At 34.6% G+C, this 25,296-nt stretch overlaps 1 protein-coding gene across 1 annotated transcript in view; it reads right to left on the minus strand.

Moving 5' to 3' along the window:
- The window catches only part of LOC129947915 (mucin-2), a 54,292-nt gene that overhangs the window by 21,953 nt on the left and 7,043 nt on the right, over positions 1–25,296 (minus strand). Inside the window, exon 3 of the mRNA XM_056058679.1 lies at positions 5,949–6,078. Coding sequence (XP_055914654.1) covers positions 5,949–6,078 — 130 coding nt within the window. The remainder of the gene's footprint in view (positions 1–5,948; positions 6,079–25,296) is intronic.

Raw genomic sequence — 25,296 nt, forward strand, 5'->3', positions numbered from 1 at the left:
ACATATAAAAATGGTTGTGGTTGCTTCATTTGCATATTCGAGGAAAGTCGTTTAGATGGTAAAAATTGATTTTTGATATTCATTCATTTCGTGTGTTGGGGATTTAATCATATGTTGGAACGATTTGAGTATATTATCAGGAGGTTACGTAGGTTTTTATTATTTCTGACATGTGGTTAAAAAAGTAATGAATGTCTGCTGAGTTCAAAAACCTTTTCAAATGTTTTTTTTCTCTGTTGGAGAATATACCTTCATTAAAAAGGTCCTTTGGAATTACGCCACGTGTAGATTTCTTACTCAAGGAGAAAACTCCTATATCAATTTGATTTAGAATTTTATTTTTTCTTGTAAGCAAAGTAAAATGCTTTCAAAATATATTTCATTTTCATGAGGTTATAAAGGACTTTTAAATTTTGACAACTATAGGTTACATTTTACGGGTTGATGCATCGATAATGGTTGAAAAGACTCTTACTCAGATTGTGCTTCCCAGAAAATAATAAGGTTTAGGTTAGTGAGGATGACGATTTTAATTGAAACATCTTGATTTTTGGGAGACTTTCAGAATGTATTTATTTGTATTGTATTGTCATTCTTCTCTAAGCTGAACTTGAGTATTGGCAAAAAAAGTGAAAGGTACCATCTTCTGTCATCTAGTCTTTATATCCTACATGATGAGCAAATGCTCATGCTGCTCAGGAAGGATTAATGAGGCCTTCCGTCAATTTCACAGTCTCCTGTTACTCGGATCTTTTTAACTTCGCTGAGCAACTCCCTACGGCAGTGTTTTACCAGTGTGATTTTATGACAGTTTCGGAAATTCATCTGATTGCTGCTAAGAAAAAAATGTGAATAAAGATTTATTGCGACTTCAGAAAACGCAAGTTCTTCTGCTTAAAAAACAATGCCGTAGTTTGTGAACCTATACTAATCTTTAATTGGAAATGATACATTTTTTAAAATTTAAAATAAATAGTCTTTCCGGGGCTGGTTCACTGCTTAAATAAACTATCGTTTAATGCCCATGCGTTGATAAAGAACAATAAAAAAAATCAAAACTTGTTGAATTTTGAAATGTGCCTTAAGAAGCACAACCTTAGACAACGATCTGGATGGTTACTGAATGAATTCGATACACATATTCTAGAGAAATCAATTTTTGTGATGAAGTCAATATCTGCTTCGTCATAAAAAAAATTGATGAACTTAGGGTTCATTCCGAAAAAGGCAATCCTTGAATCAATTTTCATCTGACGGAGGCATAGGTCCATTATTTCTTTTTTTACGGCTTTACCAGGAAAACACCATCAACGACGGAAGCATTTGTCTTAAATTGGATGATATGGACACCAATGACATGTAGCTTTAATAGAATAACACTAAGTGAGAGCTACGTTAAATAAAAATAAACTGAAGCCGCATATTCATTGATCTGACCAAATTATTTTAATTTCTCTAATAATTTTTAGAAAGACTTAAAATGCAATAACTGCTTTTCTCACAACAAACTTGTCTATCGAGTGTTCCTTTTTAGGTATGGGCTTCAAAACTTGCTTAAAAATTTCAGACTTAGAGCATTATCAAACCCTCTCTTTATTTACTTTTTAAGTAATGGTTGTTTTTTTTTTAATATAAGTGAGAATTTTTGAAGGTCGTATACGGTTTGATAATTGAGAATGTCAGATTGTTTTGACATTTCTGTTAAGTGAGGTCAAAGAATTCATTACGAATCTTTTAACGCCGGATAAACAATTCTAAACGGAGAAAATTTACTTTGAAAGAAATAAATATGTTCGCAAAGTTCATAGAACACTTCGCCCGAAAAATATTGTGCGCACATAATCCTCAAGCCATTATCGTATTACCATTAGATACATCCCTCTAAATTTGCTTTTTGGTGCAGTGCAAGCTTTTTACACGTTGGCGGCATAGGTTCTTATTTCTTTCGAAATGACGAAAAATCCATTGTTACGGTAAATGGTAAGTAGTCGTATGGTGTCATACACTTCGTTTAAGAGGCCAGTCAAAACTGTAATTGGTTTTCATCGTTGAAACCAATCATTCTATTTTTTTGACAGTTTGGTATTAGCTTTCATTAATTATTTCTGACATTCGACACAAATTTCCTGAAAACGAACAATTCTTAGACATGTACATAAGTTTAAATACAAAAAAAAACATTAAATTTTTATAACATTGTCTGACTATTCACACTACATCTGTTTTTTACTGGTATCCTTTCAAAATTGGGCTTGATTTAAGGCTTTAAACAATCCGTAATAATCAGCCTGGCTTGGTTCCAATATTCAAAATAGCTTAGTCGCTAAAGGAATATCCGGACATCTGGCGACCTCCGGATTAATACGCCTTATCTATAGTGTGAAACGCTATACAGACGGACCGCAACTCGTGAAACCAAATAGGACCAGTACAAATTTAAAATATTAGACATTTATGAGTTAGTAGACATTTATAGCCTGTTGCCATTTCACTTTCGGCTTTCACAAAAAGGTAGTTGTGGCTAGTTATGGCCCTACTTATTTCTCCTAAAAGACATCTTTTGCATCTACCGTCAGCGAGTGATACTAAAATCTAGTAGTGTCAGGTTGAATATACTCCCTAACACAATACGGTCATTGTACCAACTCCCTATTTTAATTCCATGTTGTTAAAACTTTCCGTGAATAAGCACATCATTCACTACTGTTTTATTTTTAGGAGCCCAAACTTGGACAGAATTTCAACTTCTCAGGAATTTGATGCTCTGTCTGACTCCATACAAAGAATTATCTCCCTGTATCCTCACACTGAAATCGTTATTACGGGCGATTTCAATGTTAACAATTCTTCATGGCTTCGCCATTCGGGCCAGACAATACATCCGAAGGAATGTGTGCAGAGATTTTTACTGAGTTTAACCATCTTACACAGTTTGTCAATGAGCTTACTCGTATATCAGACGTTACCGGCCGCGCAGAAAATACAATTGACTTGTTTCTCACTTTTTATCCTGATAAATACACAATCAATGTATTGACGCTTCTAGTCACATCGGACCACAGTGTCATATCTGCTTATTTATAGTGTCAAACAAATCCAGTTAAAGAGGTTATCAAGGAGAAAGAGGTGAGCTTCCGATGTTTTAAAGCCAACGCAACTGAAAAAACCGGAAAAGGTTTAAACAAGCCAGGAAGGCCTGCAACTCCTATATTTGAAGGACAACATGACCATAAATTATGGCAAAAAATACAGCAATGTCCCAAAGGCAGTAAGAATTTTGGTCATTCGTAAAAACGTGAGGAGTTCTTCCTCTTCCTCGGTTTCTACGCTTCTTGTCAATGACACTCTATCCTGTATTGATAAAGCCAACTTATTTGCAAGGCAGTTTGCCAAAAATTTTACCTAACCAGATAGTGTCATGACTCCCCCAGTTCTTGAACGCGTAAATGATTCTATGGGACCAATCTTTTTCGTACTCGAACTGTGGCGAGAGTTCTTAAAGATCTCATTATTCGTAAATCCGCTGGCCCAGATGGTATCCCCACTATTATCCCGAAAAAAGGCGAATCTTCTTCTCCCACAAATTACCGATCGATAGCATTAACGTCCCTTCTTTCTAAGGTCATGGAAACGCTGATAAATTATCAGCTTAAAAAATATTTTGTGGAACAGAAGCTTATTATTGACAGGCAATACGGCTTTCGTAGCAATAGGTCCACTGGTGATCTCATGGTTTATCTCACCGAACAGTGGAACAAATCTTTACATCGCATCGTTTTGGAGAGAGTAAGATTATTGCACTTGATATTTCAAAGGCATTTGATAAAGTCTGGCATCTTGCTCTCTTATCGAAATTGCGTGCTTTCCGTATCGACGAATCTCTTCTTCGTTGGATTAGTAATTTTCTTTCGAACCGTTTAATACAAGTTGTATTGGACGAATTCAAGTCTTGAACCCATAAATACATGCTGGTGTGCCCCAGGTTTCCGTTTTGTCTTCGACCCTCTTTCTCATTTTATAAATGATCTCCTGTCTGCTACTTTGATTCAGTACATTGTTTCGCTGACGATAGCAATCTTAGCTTGTTATATTCGTTTCTAGACTCATTACCCCCTCTTCGGATGTGGAACTGCAACCCAAAATATGATTAGCTCATTTAATTCCGACCTACACAGCATAGCGAATAAAAAATCGTATGGAATTTAATGCTTCGAAAACTTTAAACCCTCTTTGCCGCTATCTATGAGTGGCACTTGCATCAACGAAACGGAAAATATTGACATCCTCGGAATGTGCATCAGCAACCATCTTTTGTGGAGCGATCACATACGCGATTTTGCCAAAAATGTTTCAAGATTTCTAGGTTTTTTGAGGCATTTCAAGACATTTTTCTCTCCGTCTGATCTGGCTGCTTTCTACAAAACCTATATACGTCCAAAACTTGAATATAAATCTCATATCTGAACTGGTGCCCCAGTAACTTATTTAAGCCTCTTGGACAGAAGAAGAGATTTTAAAATGATTGATGACATTAACATCATAAAATCGTTTACGTCACTCGAACTTCGACGGAAGGTTTCTTGCCTTACCCTTTATTAAGGTTATTTTAACGGACTATGCTCTAGTGAAATAGCTAGTTGAATTTTTTCTCTTAAACAATTTAACTGTAATACCTGTAATATCATCGAATGGGCCAAAGGATGTTCTTACCATAGAAAGGATCAGCAATTACTTCACGTTAAAAAGAGAGAGAAATCCCTGTAGTTCTAATTATGATTGTGCCAACAATATTTTTGCTATTGTATTACTACATAAAGTTCTCAAGCTCTTTAAAAGACAGACGATAGTACTTAAATCACATCAGTATTAATAGTTAGCTATACTTGTCTCTTTGAGTTGATAAAGGTCAGCGGCACTAAATGGTTCTTACATTTGTTTCTGATTACAAGTTAAACATGTTGAGCTGTTGATTTCTTCCATTTTCTTAGCAACTTAAAAGAACTAGCAAAATTTTTTGTTGTTGTAAATTTCAGCTTCAAAGTCAAGACTTTCTTATAAATATGTATAATTGTATGTGGCTTGACTATAGGAGTGACTAAATCCCCTAATTATTTTTTCCATCACTTATCATGAACATCATGTCATTATCTAAACCCTTTTGATGACAAAATTCCTTCTAAAGACATCTTCTCCTATGTACGACTTCTTTGATATAAATTGGAATAATTTGCTTTATTCCTAGAAGAGCATCTCACTACGTCTTTTTCACAATTCAACTTTCGTGAAAGAAAATGAATACAAAAAAAAGAAACAAAGCAAAACAGATTTAGATTAAATGTCCAGCGGGTGGCATAGTCATTTTGGCCAAACGTAAATAACACACAAAGGACATAATCTTTAGTCCTGATGCCATTTGAACTTATACAAAGCGACCAACGTGTAGTTCTCTTTTTCTATCTTTGCAATATCAAAGCTTCAAGCAGTCTTTACCTTTGGCTTATAGCTATTTATGTTTCTTAGTTTATGAACCTTATCACATGATCGCTGTAAAAAAAAACGTTACCAGGGAACCAACCAACAGAAAAAGAAAACACAGTAAATTTTATTCCTAAAAGGATTTCTCGGTATTTGGTCATCATGCCACAAGAACAAGACTGAAAATGGTCACTAAATTGACCTTTTTACACCGAAATTAAGATCCTTTATAAATACCGTATAAAATATATAAAAAAGAAACACAATTTTATTTCTTGGCTTAATCCAAAATTTATAGAGGTGGTATCGTGAACGCTGCACCAACCAACTACCAACAAATAAAAAATCCCTTAACCTTATCTCTTTGTTAAAAATCAGGTGGATTTTTTATGTACGTAAATGTAGTACGGTGGAGTGGGGGTGAATGTACCAAACATACTATATATTTCCCTTAACAACTATTATATACTGACCTCTTCGGGAGTCTCGACCCCATCGGCATCTCCATCACCGCCATTTCCTTTTTCGGCATCCAAAGGATCAGTGCTGCTATTGCGACCCATCGCATTGAACGGGTTCCTTTTGTACTTCCGGTTATAGTCCCTAAAATGAACACGAGAAAAAAAGACAAAATCATGAAAAGACCAAAGGTTAATGTAAATGTAATACGTGACATGAAACTAAAAGATAGAAAGTGCCACAAACTAATTGGCCATTGGAAACACGACACGGGATAAGGGACACGGACTGACACGAGGACACGAGGACACGGCGGCGGCGGCGATTGTAAGGAAACCCACAAAACCCCAAATGACACATCCTTGAATGGGAAATTTAATTTCATATCCATGAAGTGAATTTTTAATTGCTTCCCATCCGGACGGGACGATCATTGGTGGTTGGTCGAAGTAAAATGTGGTGCCTGTGATGTTTTGCCAGGGAAGCTCCTTTCCTACCTCAAATTTTAATTAAATGATATTGGTTTGGTTTCGTTATTTGGCCCGTTCGTCGCGTCGCATCCGTCGCGTCAGTGGCAGTGGCGCTCTATATCCTTGCAGTGTTCCCGAGAAGAGTTTAACCCCGTCCGTCGATGTCGTCGTCGTTTCGTCGTCGTAGGTTATAGGTTGTAGGTTTGAGTTTGAGAGTTGAGGAGATACCACAATCGCAATACGAGCACCGGAAATTGGTTAGCAAACCTTGCAGCGACGCGACGCCATTTCGAAATTGAATCCTCTTTCTCTCCTGGCATTTTTTAGTGTGCAGTTTTATTTTATTTTTATACCTATTCAACTATAAATGTTATCTATATGGTTTGTGTGTATATGTAGGGAAATGGAGGAGTATAAAACCAAAAGATTTGTGGCAAAGGGAGGTGGGTGAACTTTTCCTCGAATTCCGTTCCGTTTTTGAAATAATTGTACCTCTGTACAGCTGTAGAAAACCACAAAAAAAGTATAATTGAGGAAAAGGATTGGACCAAAAGGTTTAAAGGGTATAAGGGAGTTGCTGCAGTTTGACTTCCTTTTATGTACCTGTGAATATATATCTCCTATCGCTATCGCGAATTCTGAATTGAATTTTCTACTAATCAGAGATAATCCAAACGTTTGAAGTTTTTTCCTTTTGTGATTTTTATTTCACTTTCTGCTCGAAAAAGTTAGTACTAAAGATTTTTAAATTATTTCATGCAAATTGGCTTGACAGTTGTACTTAAGCCCTTTATTCTTTTTTTTGATTTTTTAAATAGGACCGGAATTTAATACGTGGCAGAAGTTGAAAACGTTTGCCTTAAATGATAACAGGAATTATGGGGTTTCACTTGCAATGTGAACAAAAGTCAATACAAAATTAAAAAGGAGCAAACTTCTACGTCCGCAAACCTCTAGAAACAAGTCCAAAAATTAAGACTCAAATTTAAAAAATGGGTTCGTTGGAAAGAAATCAAAAATCACTAAATCCATTTTATAGGACTAAATTCTCGTGATTTCTTACAATGCTCTAAAATAATTATGGAAAATAGTCAAGAACTTCAAATTCACTCCATCAAATTTAAGTTAGTCAATAAATCAATCATACCACACTTCAACACCTCAACACAGGAACTCAAAAATCATAAAAACGAAGATTGGCTGACTGTTTTTCGGGCTCAATTACCGACTGACAGAATAAGAATTATTATAATTTTTGGGGTTGAAGGATCCGTTATTGTGTTGTCTGAGGTTTGAACACTTTTAAAGCAAACTTGTTATTGCGGTTACTAGCAAGATTTCTCCAGTTGCCCATTCCGTGTTGAGTGAGGTCATTTTCCACTTGTGCGTTTCACCTGATCCGTAGCCTTAATCTACTGCGCTGTCCTGAGGGCATGGATTCGAAGATCCGAGTCGGAACATTGGTTTCCATGCGCTCTACATGACTCAGCGGTTACAGGCATTGAATTTTGTATCCTTAGTCTTAGTCGCTATTCAGCTTTAACAGCTCGGTGTTCCATTTCCTTTTCCAATCAGCTTCCATGCATACGGAACAGTAGATCACGTAGAGAATATTTCTTTTGAAATGGCTCAAGGTGCTTCTATCCGCTTTTATCAGGTGCTCAGGTGACAAAGTCTTTAACTACTCAAAGTAAAGTCAGTCGACGTTGACGTTTTCACCGAGATATAACGTCGTTGTTAGAGATCCTTTCTTGATGACAGTTTGTAATTTGCTTTCATTAACCGCTAAGCACGTTTTCAATACCTTTGTCTCAATACTTAAAAGCCTCATTAACCTTTCGATGAGTTCTTGCGATAATTTCAGTGTCATTAAACAGATTTTTGAAAGAAAGTGTCTCTACTATTGTCGTGAAAGCCTTGCACTGTTCGTTTAGGGACGATATGAAGGAAATCACATGACAGCCCTTCACATTGTCTAAATACGTTTTTGACATCAAAAGGTTGATTAACTTGTTTCGAGTTTGGGATGGATGCCAATCATAGATGGTCTCGATTTAATGTTCTTGGGTTTTCATAGCCTAAGACATTTCAGGTTGTTGACTTTAGACGTTCACTGTTAAGTAAACTAATGCTTTTATGGTTGGTGCAGTTTTGGGGGTATTCTTTTTTATTCGAGCAAACAATACTGAGGTTCTATTCATCGGGCATACTTTCTTTCGACCATATCTTACAGATAAAGTGTTGCATGTTCTTAGCCATATTATCTTCTACTACTTTGAAGAGCTCGCCGTTTAAGCCATCTGCTCCAGCAGCTTTGTTATACTTCAGTGGCAGTCTTTACTTCGTCTAAGTCGGGAAGACGATATTGTTGGCTTTCGTCGTGAATGGATCTTCCTGTCTGACAGCGAAATCTGGTAAGTTGTAGCCGTTATACAGTCCGCAGAATTGGTCCTTCCATATCCTCACGATTGATTGCAGTTTTACTATGACGTCTCCGAATCCTCATTTTCGAGTTTAATACAAATTTCGTTTCATCTGATAATTGAAATTTTGAACTTAATTTCTGCTTCTGAACCTCCTAATATTTTCTTTTTTACTACTAGAGCACGTGAGTAGCCCCCGACCTTCAATGCAGTGCGTGTTGCATGTCCTCTGTTGGCTTACATTTTTCTGCTAACAAACTTCATCAAAACAGGAGCTTCTTCTTAGTCCCTGTATGGAACTCAGGACATCAGTAGAAGTATTCCCTGATTGCATCTTAGCAATCTTGACACTGGTTATCGATAAATTGTATTGGTGGCAAAGAATTAGGTCTGCGAACCCGAAGCGTTACCTTGACTACAACAAGGTCCGAGTCGATGTTATTCCGATTTATTTTGCAAATATTGTGGTGTGGAAAACGCTACTGGCTACCATAACGCTTCAAACTCAATCCTTCGATTGACATTTTATCTGTCAAAGTGGTTTGCCTTAGAAAAGCTCTGTTCAAAAACTAAGAAAAAGTCGATATTTTCAAAAAGAAATTCAAAAAGTGCTTGTGAAAACCTAATTAAACTAAATATTTACGTCTGCCGATTGAAATATCTGTAAGTCATATCATTTAAGACACGAATAAACTCAAAATTTAAAGATCCGCCAAATATAACCCTACTTATGAATAAAAGAGGACTGACAAAACTTCCCCTATTCATTTAATAATCTAAATAGAGGTCCATCTAAAATTCTGGTGGAAATGTCAGGAATCAGTGTAGACCAAGGAAATAGTAGTGGAAAACAATTTAAAACTCGTCTCAGGACTTGTTTCGAAAGCCGATTTTCAATTGCTCTATGCCGACTTGTCTGCCCTAAGAACCTAAAAACAAAACAAGCCGAGTTACCCGCAATAGTTATCTTCCTGGAAAGTCGGAATAAGATACTCGAGACATAAATTGATTGACTTATGGAAAAAAGCGTCGAAGACAACGTTTTAGTAGATTTTCCTACTGATCTTCACATCATTCCAGCTGAAAAAGCCAAAACCGTATGCACTGGACTACTCGACGGAAATGAAAACAACAATGAAATTGCATCCGCGCACAAAGTAAACCACGAAAACGCACCCACTGCTGTAAATGTTGTCAAATTGAACTCCTGAGCAACAGCTTCAAATGTTTTACAAAACGCGAAAAAACTTAAATTAACAAAAATAAGTATCAACAAAGATTTAACACATAATGCCCGCCAAAGAAGAAGTAAGATGGTATCCATAATGAAGGTACTCCGCGAGTCAAAACCTAGAATGAAAATCTTCGTAAGAGATGATAGGCTGCATGTGGAAGAAACTGTTTTCACGCTGAATCGCTTGAGCTCAAGAATTGGAGCAATAAAGACATTTTGGCTGTAATAAAACACTCCAGGGGGGAGATTCGTCATTCTTTAACAATATTATTAAATAAATTGCAATCTGAAAATATAAACAACAATAATGAAATGTCAATGTCAGCCACTGATAGAAACGTCAAATTGCAAAATGCAAGAGGTGCAATTACAATGAACCCTAGACCCGCTGTACAAATTGTGAGTGGATATTCACACAGTACTTCATCCCAACTGAGAAAAATCCGTCTCACAGGTGAACTTCATTGTTTCAGCACTTAAAATAATGAGCTCGGTCCCTAGCAGCTGTCTCCAGTTTCGCACGACAGGTGCGATTAAACTAGTTTTAAGGATATTGGTATGAACCACGAAATTGAATTCATACCAGATGTTAAAAGTAACATATTTGGTAGAGGAAGTGGTGGTGAATTGTTCGGGTATAAAAAGGGACTTAAAGACGCCGCAATCAATTTTAAAAATATTGAGCAATCCCAATTTTTTGAAATCAAAATATAAGAGAGTATTCTTTACGTTGTTCCAATCTACTTGAACTGCAGCCATTGGAAGTGCGATTTTGACAAATTACGAGACCTTATAAATGTGCTGGAACTAGCTGTTTAGGCGCACTTAAAATACATTTCAACTACGTGTCAAGAGTTTTGGTTTTGGGTGACGAAAAAATTCCGCTAATAATACTCACACAAGCTATCAACTCTGAAGTTCTGTGAGTTAAAGAGTGAAAGAAACTGGGAATTGAATGCTCAACTACGTTTTTAATATCAGCAGACGAAAGTATCGAGGCGCTTAAGTTGAATTTTTAAGACTTTCTGACAAAAGTAGGCAACATGATGTACGATAAGCTTATGAGTGAAGCTGAAGCATCCATTTACAGATCTTACTACAATAAAGTTAACCATTTCTTGAACCACATCACCTACTTCTTGGCCAAAAGCAGTACACATAAAATCAGCTTGTTTCTTAACGTAAGAGGTGAACTAATCAATTTGAACTACATTCCTCAACGTCCAGAATTGCCAATACTGTGCGATTTATGCAACCACAAAGAACGTGAAGAGAAGATGTATTTAATTTCCTGGGAGTTTGCCCAATACTCAAACAGTTCCGAAAGCGTTATTTTGGGATAGATATACTCGGTTTAGAAGAACATCTTGAGTGGAGAACTAGAATAGTTTGTAAGGTTTTAAAGTTTAAAAATTATAAAGATTATTTTATCGAATTATATCTAACCCACTTTTTTTTATTATATATATAAATTTTTAGAAAAAAGTCAGTCTGGTAGACGGCCTTCGACCAAACCATTTAAAGACTTGTGTAATCTTAAATTAAGAATATAATGTGTTTTTCTTGTATCTTTTGAAGTCAATAAAACTAAACTTAACTCAATCCATCGAAAGGTTTTGAGTGTAAGAGCGGCAAGAAACAGACAGACGGACGTAATCGGCGGACGCGGAATAAATAAATGACACCAATGGAATATTACCAGTGTGAGTCACATCCTAGTTTATTTCAAATTTAAGAATGACAAATTCCCACTGTTGTAATATAATCAAATTTGAAAATGTGGCTCTATACTTCTTTTCACTTATAAGTATATTAAAAGATTAAATTTTATGACCTCCGTTTACCATTTGACGTATTAAAACGTTTTTCTATGTTCAGAAGAAGAACTTGACACTATTTTTTACATTCAGTTTTAAATCTCAATCGAAATGTGTAGTATAAGCTTTAACCTTAAATATTTATGTTTCTTTAAGCACTATTTTTATAAACACCCCCTCAAGCATCACAAGGCTATTTATAACTCTTTTTCGAAAACAATCAAGACTGTCTACAGTAAAACTCATATTTTCATCACCTCAAAACCAAAGTTTGAATATTTTCTGATTAAAATTCCCTTCGTTTCCTCTCAAAAGTCTTAAAATATTTTTGTTAAGTTCTGCGAATATATATCTATGGGTTGTATATTTATATAGATTTGTTGAATTATTATTATTTTTGCGGTGTGGACAGCGAAGATTTTCATTAGAATTTGTGGCAATGGTTTTATATGTTTGTTTGCACTTATTTTAGGGGTGAGATGAAACATGAAAGTCAACAAGACCCATCTAACGAAGAATAAGCACAGTGGGGCAGAATTTTCTTTTATTTTGACCTTTAAATATTTTTTAAATCAAAATCACAAACAAGAAAAGGTCATTTCTTCAATCAAATCAAAGTTTGAATATTTCGTAAATAAATTTGATTTGAATTTTTGTGTTCAAGAGGCAAAAAATAAACAATTGGAGTAAAATCAATTTTATAATCAAAAATAACTAAATTAATGTTTTCTTTTCTTCGTGATTTAAAATTTATCATTTCAGAGGTTTGATGAAAAAACCGATTGGGAGGTAAAATAACTCACAATTTAAATAATTGGACTTCGTTAAAAATATTTAAATCAAAAATTATCGGATCAAATATGAATATGTATTTAATATTTTGTGGTCGTCAAATAAAAATAGAGAACAACATTGCAAACGCAAAATGATAATATTATTTGTAATTATTCGACAGAAAAGACACTTTTAGAAAAAAAATTTGCAAAGGTTAATCAGATTATAGAACATTATTAAAAATACCATAGTACCCGTGGCATGATGATTAGAGCGATAAAAAGAGCGATGGACTGTCATGCGAGAGGTCTTTGGTTCGATAGCTGCCTGTGCCACCTAAGGTTTTTCTTTCACGTGTACTGCCTCTTGCGAGGAATTGACAAATTCTCCAAGCGTAATTCTTGTCATGAAAATTGCTTTCTCAAGTCTGACGTACGGATTCGGCTTAAATGGTTGGTCCCTTCCATCCCTGACAGCAGTACTCGCATACAGGAATGGTTGAGATTTGTCAGTCATTAGGCCCTAGTTCTCAAAACGGACTGTTGAAACACCCAATTTATTTATTTATTTTTGTATTAAAAATACTTTCTCTAAATATTGTTCTTCCTGAAATTGTCTCCCGACGTCACATCCTATTCCACTGTTTAGTCCTCCATTGTACTACACTCTTAAATCTGTCAAAGAACTTCCATAGTTGTAAACCTTGGAAAACTAATGACAAAGAATGTCAGGCTAGACACTGACAAATGTAAGTCTCTAATTATGTTGATGGTCTTTGTCTAAGCCAAAAAATATAGACGTGTATATAAAATATAGGAGTATATTGTGCTTCAAGTGAAAAGTGTTTCATTTAAGTTGATGCTGGGGGAAGACTGAGTAAAAAAAAAACAAAAGGAGATCCTTAAATCACGTTTCTCCCTGTTTTGGTTTGGTTAATGACACTAGAAAACCTTTTTTTAAATTATTATATATATTTAGGTCTGTGAAAAATAAATATAAATGCAAATATTTGTTTAAGTGAAGAAAACAAATATTATTTCTTTTAAGTTTTGTTTATATGAGCTACTTTGTTTGATGTTTTAAATGAGGGACATAAAGGGTGTTTTTTAAACTGCCTGAAAGGTTTCGGTGGTTTCCAAAGGTTTGAAAACAACCCACACTGATAACTTCTCATCGGCGCTCGTCTGTCGATATTTTTAAAAGTCTTACAAAATTTTGTGTAAGTTATATGATGTCAATATCATTTTTTGTTAATTTTCCAAGGAAGTTATTGTAATGTGTCCGATTTGTCGAATTGAAAATTTTGACATTCCTTGACGTTTTAAGGTCCCTAGAGTCGAAATAAAAGTTCTTTTTTTAAGAATTGTAGCTGTGCCTGCGTGTATACGTAAGTTCGTACGCCTGTACGTCCGTACGTTACGTTTTTTTACCGTCTATAGCTGAAGAACTACTAGAGATACCGACTACAAATAAATTTGCTATACAGTTAATAATGCAGAAAGATGCAGAAACAGTTCTCAAGAAAATTGCATGGGTGGTTTTTTTAATATAGCAGTTAAAAAAAAGGTGAACATTTTGGTAAACCCTAAATATCTCACAATTCAATAATGCCAGAGGCTTGAATTAAATTTTATATTATATAATTTTGCGTGAAACCAAACTAGTATATTTTTGGAAAAAAAAAAATTACATTTTGGTTTTATAAATTAAAAAAACTGAAAAAAATGTGTCACCTTGAAAATTTAAGAAATACAAAATCTTAAACAAATTTTGCGCAACGTTTTTAACAACTGGTAAAATTTTGAGAAAAATCAAATTGACAATTTTTTTTACAAAAAATACAAACCTAAACAAAAAAAAATTAATAAAATTGTTAAAAATTTACATTCGACTCAAATATCTTTTCAAAACTTTGAGATATTGGCTTTAAACTACTTTTATCTTTTAAAAAAATATTGCCGAATTGATGGTTTTCTTACAAACAACTAAAAACCTGAAAAAAATTTAATAAAAGTTGGTAAAAATTGATTTTAGACTCAAATATCTTGTCAAAAGTTTTAGATTATGGCTGGTTACTGATTTTCACTTATAAGAAATATTGTTTTCAACATTCGGTAAAATTTTGAGAATTATCGAATTGACAGTTTTTTTCAAAAATAAAAACCTACAAAAAAAAACAGGACTAAAACTTGGTAAAAATTTACTTTCGACTTAAATAGCTTTTCAAAAATTAAAAATATTGTCTTCAAACTTTTTTTATTTCACAGAAAATATTGTTTTCGCTATTCAGTAATTTTTATTTTTATAAAAATCCAACCATTTAAGAATAAATCTACAAAAATAGTATGCAAATTTGTTAAAAATTGATATTTCTCAAATTAATTTCATTCATCCAATTTGTAAAAAATTAAGAAATGCTAAATGGTAAAAATTTGTTTTTGACTAAAAATCTATTTAACAAAACTAAACTATTTCATTATATGCGCCAATATATTGTTGGTAATTTTAAATTTTTGAAGAATAATTCAACTAACAACTTTTTTAACAAAACACGAAAACCTACAAACTTTTAACAAGATAAATCGACAAACGAAGTTATCAGTGTGTGTCGCATCCAAGCCTCTTTTTTGGTTTTCCCATAGGTATGGTTTGATTGTGACAGCTCGTGGCGGCCATATTGTTTCGTTTACTTTCCGTCAAAATATTTTCTACTATAGGTACAGACAAACTATTATTTTAAGTTACAGCGTCAAGCAACAATTTATTATAAAAATGGGTTTTCTGTAGTAACAACGATGCACGCGTTTTATGGGGTACATGGTCTTCCAAGTTGATTATTTAAAGTTTAGTCACCGACATTCCGAGAACAGTCAATTATCTACAGAAAGAAGAGTCAAACACTTATTCAATACAGGAATAAACTTCTAGAAATTAACCCGAACTCGAAAATCATTGTGAAAAGCGACAAGATGCAAATCAACAACCACGCTTTTGTTTACAAATTCTCGAGAGGACTAGTTGTCAAAACTTCAACAGAGTTGACGCTTATCAATCAACTATTTGGTGACATATCGTATGAACTTTTTGCTTGCGATAGTGGTGCGAACTTAGCTCCAGTTTCAAATCAACCATCTATACTTTCTTCTCACTCTCAACCGCATCCTGCGGCACCTATGAGTCAACTACAATAAGTAGCAAGGGCGGGAACACAATAAGAGACAACTGTCGTCTGCCAAAATATTTATAATTTAAAAAAACTTAAAAATCATATCATACAATATTACAGGTCTTAGGAGTAAACTCTTACAACCTGATTTTTTAAATTTATTCAAAATTTTGATGTTATTATTTTATTAGAAACTTTTTAAGAAGAAAAAATGAAAATCAATTTTTAAAATATTTTAAATTTATATGCTTATCTGCAAGCAGATCTAATGTACACGGCAGGGCCAGTGGTGAAATGTTATGTGGGTTAAAAAAAAAACATTGAAAAAAGACCTGTTTTTCAATTTTCAATTACTAACTCAAAATATTCAATATTTCCCGTGTATTTAAACTGTAATAACTGGCAGAATGATTTTGGGGGTTTAAAACACTTTCTGAATAATTTAAATTTGGAAAGCCATATGATCATTGGAGACCTTAATGCTGGGATTGGAAACTATCAGAATATATCTATTTAAAACCTTTACACTTAAAATAAATTATTCGAAATAAGAAACTCAAAAGATAATAATTTTGAACCGCAATGAGAAGCTCTTTATAGAGTTTTTTTTAAAATCTTAGACTATTCGTGCTTACTGAAGCAACCAAAAGTGATACCGTGGGTGTACTCACATTTATTAGTAGCCAAGGACAGTCAGTTATTGATATTTGTGCAGCCTCGTCAGACTTGCTAAAATTATGTGCAGACTTCAAAGTGAGTGTAGCAAAATTTTCTGCTCATTTACCAATACAAGTTTAATCTATGTTTTCGTTTGAAGCTCCCCAAAGAATTCCAAGTAAATTTCTCAAGCTCAAATGGAAAGAAAGTAATGATCATTTTTACAAATGTCGATTAAATTACAACTGCAGTTCCTTGCCTTCTCCATCAACATCAGAAATAGACCAAATAGACGAAAAAATAATAAATGTGACTAAAAAATCAGCTCTATCTACTCATAGCCCATTTTTTTATTCCAAGAAATATATGGTACGATAACAATTGAAAGAGCCTACCCAAATTATCTTTTGTGTATCTGAAGCTTTTAAGATCTACAGATGCATTGTTTTTCAAAAATATCTACCTCTGGGTCAACAGGGAATACAAAGGCCTATGTGAAAGAGTACTTCAAAAATCTAGCTAAAAAGCTATCGGAATCTAAAAATTCAAAAACATTCTGGAACAACGTTCGTGAACTGGGTGGTCGTAATCTAAATGTGGTGAACTCTCTTGGAGCTGAAACGCTAGCAGCACATTTTAAGACTCTTTTGTCGGGCGAGGTTAATCACCATACTTTTTCTTAAGATTTACCCAAAGTTGTAGTTTATGAACTGGATTGTCCAATATCTTTGTCTGAACTCGATTCTTCACTTCATAAGATGGAAAACAATAAAGCTCCTGGGATAGGTGGAATTCCAGTAGAATTATACAAAAATAGCACAGTTCAATTCAAGAGTTACCTTCTATCATACCTCAACAGATTATGCAGCTATTCTTATGTGCCACACAACCTAAACAAAGCAGTTATTTTTGCTTCGATTCTATACGGGCGCCTCAACCATGGATCAAATATTTGCTTTGATTCGCAGATTTCAAGGCAGCATTTAACAAAGTTAACAGACAGGCTTTGCTGTACAAGCTTTCAACGATAGGAGTCTGCCCTAAATTTTTGACCACGTGCTCTAAATTTCTTGCTTCATTTAGTGCATCTGTATGGAATGGAACAGAGTTCTCAGAATGATTTGAAACAACTGCACGTGTTTCACAGGGCTGTATTTTAAGCCCATTACTTTTTGCTTTGTTTGTTTACGACATTTGTGATATACTCCCAGGAGGAATATCGTTTGCTGGTACAAATTAAAGTTCTGTTATATGCTGATGACTTAGTACTACTCGCCAAAAACCCTTACACTCTGCAATTACAAATAAACAGGCGGAATGCATTTTGCGAGAAATGAGGGTTAGTCATCAATATACAAGAAAGATAAAGGTAATGATTTTTGAAGCACGTCAAAATAAAAGACATCCCGCTGAAAAATGGTCTCTCAATAATGTAAACATTATAAATGAAGATACAAACCATTTCATTGCCATTTGCCCAATGTTGAAGGAAATCCGCCGACTCTATTTTGATGAGAGCTACATTTCTCCAAACAGACTTTAGTAAATATTAAACTGAGGACTAGGATGGTATACTTTATATAATTATTGCAAACACGCATTAACCTTCCGCAACAGTTTCGATATTAAAATCTTTTTCTACAGTTCAATGCATCCTTTTTTTGTGTTTCAAATCATTTAAAAATTGAATTTTTTTTTGTGTTCCAAATCACTTTAAAATTTTAAAAAATTATGAAATTTTTGCTTATACAATAATAATTCAAAATTGTTAATACTTTTGTGTTTCAAATCATTTCCAAATTGGCAAAATTCTGTTTTTCAAACTGTATTAAAATTTAGTTAACGCTATCAAAATCTAGTGTTTTTTTCTCACAACCTTTACTTTCAATTAAATAAGAATAACCCATTTTAGAATACATACATACTATATTATTAGCAACTTTTATTTTTTATCATTCACTTCAAAATTTGATCAAATTTTTAATCAAAAAATCATGATGACCATGATCATCTACTTCCTTTGTCCCGAATTTAATGATTTGGACACTGAAGACATATGGTTTCAACAGGATAGTGCTACCGGCTACGTACCTCACAGCTGAAGACGCAATCGATATTCTGCGTGAGCGGTTTCATGTGATGGTTATCTCTCACCGAGGCGACCTGAATTTTTCTTATGAGACTATTTTTAGTCTCTTGTCTATGCAAAGAAGCTGCAACCCACCGTGGTGCAACCCGCCGTGGTTCTCAAAACCAAGTAGCCAACCAAGCAAGTTGTTGTTTTCAATTCGAACAGCTTTTAATGGAAAACCTTTATATATACTTAAGTTTTTAACACCCAGTGAACAGTTTTTTGATAAAAATAAAAATCTATTCATAAGATAAAGCACTATAAATTTTAAATTTTGTGCAAAACTTTATGGTTGAATCCCCAACACTCTTCAACTTCGGCTTAACCTTACGTTTACGAGTTCAGCCATAGGAATGTAATGCATGCTTTCACAATGTAGCTTCGACTTCACGTTTCGTTTGACAATCGTAAGGAAAAGAATATAATGTAACGTAATGTGTGAATAGAAATGTCATTTAAAGCAACCTCGAAGCAGGCACACCGTAACGCAACGAAGCTGAAGCCTGTTTGTGATTCAGCCATTAACTATTTTGACTCAAAACGTATTTAATTGTTAACATAATATTGTTTTAGATAACATTTTGAGAAAACTTAAATGAAAATTTTTTACACATAAAATAATGTAAAATAATATAATTTTAGATTTTTTAAAATAATTTTTCAATGTCAATTAACAGACCTTTAAAAAATAAACGAAGTTGGAAAATTGATTCTTCATCGAATCGATTAGCAAATCTATCCTTAAAAAAAAAACAATATTAGACAATTTTCATGAAATACCAGGCGAAGAGCAATTCGATAATTTGAAGCTTTACACACTCGATGGACCTAATCTTCCACGTGATTGCCTCAAAGCAAAGAAGTCTAAAGGTGTTAAATCACAAGATCTCGGAGGCCAACTGCGATAAACTCCTTGAGAAATCAATACACTCCGGCAATTTTTCTTGCACGTTTGGTTTTAACAATTTAAATGTCAAAATATAAAAACTTCAAAAGTATAACAGCACATTGGAATACTTGAATACTTGAATCTATATTTTTGTTGAGTCTTTTATAAATTGACACAAATCCTTATTAATTTTCTTAATTGAACCTTCATCATCATCCAATTTTTTTGTTGAAAACAAATCAATTTTATTTAATCTCTTCATCAAAATATTATTGGGATTTTTTTCCTATTTCTCTCTAGTGCTCATAAAGTCTTAATACAAATTTTTCCCATCATTAATTATAACCTTCAAAACTTTCTATGAATTTTCGAACTTCTATTCCACTTATTTTCGATACTAAATATCCAGCTCACGTTTCAAAGTCATAAATCAGGGATTGATTTGTCCAAAATTAAATCTTAAAAAAAAGAAACATTTTAAATGACCTTAAAAGCAAATCGTCTAAAAGAAGGTCACATAAAGCGAAGGGAATAGCTTGATATTTTTATTAATAAATCATTAAATCAAGGACAATAGAAACCGAGCGACGACCATCGTGACTGACTTCGTGACTCTTTAAAACAAATTAAAATCTTTTAAACCCAGCCACGAGCTAAATTCAAATACAGAACAAAAAAGGATGTAAAAGGATTCGAGTTTATATTATTTCTTCTGCATTTTTTGAAATCCCACGCAATTACATGAGGTTTTGGCACGAGTGGTGCGTGAGCCCACGAGAGAAGGGTGTGTGACTGTCGCTGTCTGTATTTATTTTACGAAATGTATTCTTACGTCGTCGTCGTCGTCGTCGTCATCGTCATCGTCATCGTCATCGTCATCGTCGAAATCGTTTGATTTTTTTTTCAACATGAGCATCACATAAAATTTAAAAAATGAAAAAGGAGGAGAACTAAAAAAAAGGAAGCTTGAAATTATCCTTGAAACTAAATTTAGAACAAAACGATTAATGTGACCTCGTTTTAAGAGAATTTATAACGGAACTGGAAATATCAAATTTCAAGGAAACGAAAACGGTAAAGGATAATGTTGGTCGTTGATGGCACTCCCCGCAGTTGTTAGACCAATAAGGACGACGACGAAGACAACGACGAAGATGAAGAAGGGATTTAACTTCGCCTTTTGACATTTACATTCTTCTATACCCCGACATTTTCAGGACGGATTGAGGTTCAAGGATGTAGATATTTTTATCGGCTATCGCCGTCGTCGTCCTGTGGCGCGTGTAAAAATGTCTCTCTCTTAAGGAGGTCACACCTTTCAACGTTCAAGAAAAGCTAAAGCTTTATGGAAGTCTCAAACCAGAAAATAAAGTTTGAATGGGAAACTGGATTATTCAATCTAGTTAAATATTTACCATCTGTTTTTTAGGTATGAAAGGATCCCTACTCTCTGGGTTTGAAAAGTTTTGTTTGAAAAGAGGGACCATACCAGGCGAGCCAGTCCATATTAAGATGAAGCAATTTTTGATCGCCCCAGATTTAGAAATTTTAACAGCAACACAAAATAAGAAATGAAAAATAAAACAGGAACATTGCAACATGGCATCAATTAAAAATACATTTTCTTGCCTTAAGCTTGTTTGACTTAACTTTCTTCTTTTTCTTATTTTAATTCAACACGTTTCGTTTTCGGATATGCGAGCGAGTGAGTAGTCGTATAGCAAATTCCTTCTCTTTGCTTTTGCTGATGTAAAGTAAAAGTCCTTTCCACTTAAGGAAAGTTTTGCAAAGTTCAGTAACAGTACACTATGAGTATACATCTACTACTGTTCGTATTCTTAGTCTGAAAGTGCACGTGACAAGATATTAGAATTGGAGAAGAGCGAGAAGGATTATAAAGGATTCTAGGATATTTACCTCTCTATCTAGTTGTATACTGTATGAAGTTAACCGAAGAAACTTTATACGTTATGCCCGTGTGCCGGAACTTAAGGGCCATATCCAGCAAGGTTTTGTTTTAAAGGATTTTGTCGTCGAAAAGATATGCGGCAATCCTTGAAGGACATAAACAACATAAAATGAGGATAAGAGTGGGTGAAAAATGAGAAGACATTTTATTCAATTAAATGTCCGGGAAAGTATAAAATAGCTTTACTCTCCTATATCCTTTCTGATACCGCACAAGTCAAAGACACAACCCAACTCACCTCACAGGTTTCCCGCCGAAAAGGAAATATACACAACATGAGCTTAAGGATATGACGAGGACGTGTCATTTAATCTTCTACATACACATGTATATAACAGACCTAAGATATGTATATGTCACATAATTGATATCACTGTAAGGGTTGCTTGGAAAGTTCCTTTATTTTTCTTCTATATATATGTATATTTTTTTTTTGTTCATCAGATGTCTCATGCTTCAATCTTTACACGGTTCGTCCTTGTTTAAGGACTCACTAATTAGGGTAATGGGTATCTTGAAGTTAATCTTTGATGTAAATTTTGCAAATGGGACATATTTGGTGCGAGCAAGTTCAGTGATGGGTTAGTTAATTGTGAAATTTCATGTCACCGAAGAGTTTGACAAGTTTTCAAGAAGCTTGACAGTAAATGTTTTATATATAAAACAAAAATGGAAACGGTTATAATCATGATATAAGTTGGCTGAAAATAGGATAAATATATCAGGTAATATGGATAGCTACATGGTCGCGAAGGTGAGGTTTGTTAAATAGTGTGTAATAAAAAATTTCCACTAAAAATTTAATTCGTTCGATTATTTCTATATTTGGATTAAGTACTGCAAATCGTAAAAAAGAGATTTACATATGTGAAGTTTGATATCACGATCAAAGTGATATGGAAATCAAATTAAAGCTTTTCTCTGTTATACAGGTTTTTTGTCGTTCGCATACTCTCAATTTACAGCGACTTATGAAAGGATATTTCATAAAGGGAGGTAAAACTTCAATGCAACTCCGTGCCAAGCTATTCGGACCACGAAGCAGTACTCCTGTCTATAAAACTCAGCCATTTTAGCAGCGATACCTCAAGCGGAATTTATCGACTACAAGAGACTAAATTTCGAGAGATTGCAGTTGGACATCGAGGGAAACCTGGTGCTTCCACCAGCGAAGCAAAACCTCCAGTACAACGAAATTGATGCGGCTGCCGAGTCCATGAAATCAACCATTACAATTGCACTTGATGCCCAAAAAATCCACAGGACAACAAAGGACAGATACCAACACCTCCCGGAATATGTTCAGAACCTATACTCCCACCGACAAAGGCTGAGAAAGCACCTCTAGAGGTTCTATCAGAGGGAACCCAACAGGATTAACCCCGAATACTTGACTATCAAGAGCGAACTGGAATGTGTGAACATCATGTTCCGAAACTCCATCAGACACCACATTACCACAACGACATCGCCTTCAAAAAGAGATTGAGAATTTGAGAGAGATAAAACCGGGACCAAATGTCTTAAAGGAAATCAACCGCCTCATCGGTAGGAGAAAACCACTGCCGGAAGTCATGATGAACAACAACATCGGGCTAACATCAATGAATGACAAAGTGGAAGCTTTTGCCAACACTTCCAACAGAGTTTCGCTCCAAAACCATCAACGAACCAAGCCTTCCTGAACGAAGTAGAAATCTCCATTCAGTTGACTCAACAGCCAAACATTATAGTTCAATTTTAAGACAACTGCAAGGCCGATGAACCAGCCCATAAACAACTTCCGCAAAGTTTGAAAATCTTGACCATTATCATAAATAATAATAAATGGAAGACAGCCAAAGTGTGGCAATTCCGAAGAAAGGCAGTACCAATATGATTAAGAAAAAGTAATTTTAAGGAGACTGAAGAAATTCTGCAATGAGCGTAGCATCATCCCCGACATGTAGTTTGGATTCCGACAAGCTCACTCAACGATCAATCCACTTCTAAAGTTTTAGTCCGACGTCGCCGCTGCTCTCAATAGCCACCGAGCCTCTGCTGAATGCTTTCTGGATGTCGAGAAAGCTTTCGACAGCGTATTGATTGAGGCTATCATCCATAAGCTCCAAATTTTTAATATCCCACAACCAATGTTTTCTTTTCTTTCTTTCAGAAACTTCTTCGTAGAAATCATAGTTGCAAGTCAACGATTAGAGACGTAAAGGCATGAGACTTTACGAGTAGTACCAGAAGTGGGGAATATAGATAAATACCTCCAAATCGAAACTGGTATGCTTCCGGAGACCCGTCACCAACAACAGCCCCCGTAGATCGACGGCAGTGGCCCGAAACCTTGTTCTGACGTTCCCGGATGGATCAAGGATTAAAGCCAAGAAGTTGCATTTATTCTGAAAGGGAGGATTCCTCAAGATTACAGGTATCCAGGAGACTGCTAAGAATCAAATCTTCTCTTTTGGATCTCCCTTCAACTGAGTAAGTATTTTTTCCTTTAGTTTAAAGCAACTGAATCAATTAATCAACACACTTTGCCTTAATAGGTTTATCAAACTTTTTCGACTTTTAAAGAAAGCTTTTGTCTTCATTTTGCAAGAGATCAATGAAGAATTCAAGGATCACAACATCAATAGCTTTCCTCCAATTCTAAAGCTTGCCGCTACTCTGAGATTTCTTATTGAGGGATCGTACCAAAAAGGAGTTGGACAAGACGTACTTCTTGAAATGGCACAATCAACAGTCTCAAACTTTTTTTCTGAAACTCTTAAAATTCTTGAGAAAAATTTGTGCCAAAAATGATAAACTTTAAAATGAACGAACAGGAGAAGCTATTGGTTTTCCTGGGGTCATAATGAGCGTTGATGGAACACATGTAAGCATTTTACGTCCTACAGCAAATTAACACCATTTTTACAACAGGTAGGTAGATACCTACGTACCAATACAGAAAAGAATATCATAGTTTAAATGTAATGGTGGTGAGGTCTGTGACCAAAAAATGAGAATAACTTAAGTTAATCCCAGTCATGGGGGAAGTTCTCACAAGTCATGGATGATCTCTCAAACTTAGTTTCATTATCTGAAGCAAATAATTATTCTAATATCCCAAAACAGATAAAAAATCGAATAAAATATAGCTTGTGAATTGAAAGTATTTGTTTATTAATACAAATGAAAAATCACATTCAACAGTCTCTTCCTTTAATATTTCGATATACCAAACTTTCTTCGTTTATTTTCCTAAGCCCTTAAGTTTGATTTTGTAAGTGTTCATTATGGTTCAGTTGTAGTTCCAGCATTTTGGGTTGACATTGTTCCTGCTGTGAAACTTGATTTTCCAGCAATTTCTTGGTTGTTGTTACAGATGTTTTTGAAAAAGGTTGTAGAATTGGTGTCGAATCCTCGAATCTTTCAAAACACTGCAATTGCTGTGCTTTTGAAAATTTAGTATGTTTGATTTTGCAAATATTCATTGTGGTGCAGTTGTAGTTGCAACAAAGGTTGTGAAATCGGTGTCGAGGGCCCGAATTTTTCAAAATTCGGCGATTGCTGAGGTTCTGAGTATTCTGGTTGTACATCACCTTTCACAATTTGACTAGAAGTGCTTCGTTTAGGGATTGAATTCTCATTGGAGTGATATGTTCATTTTTTCGGAACGATTTTCCTCCTGGCACCCATATGGAGACACATTAATCCGAGTCTCACATGCGTTCAAATCAAGAAGCTCCTTTAGGCTGTCTTTTTCTAGGGAAGAAAACGCGTATTGAGTATTTGGCCCCCATCTGTTCCACGGAAGAATTTGGTGTTGTGACGAAGTTTTTTTCTTATGTTATAA

This window comes from Eupeodes corollae, chromosome 2, assembly GCF_945859685.1.
Source record: "Eupeodes corollae chromosome 2, idEupCoro1.1, whole genome shotgun sequence".
Taxonomy (NCBI): Eukaryota; Metazoa; Arthropoda; class Insecta; order Diptera; family Syrphidae; genus Eupeodes; species Eupeodes corollae.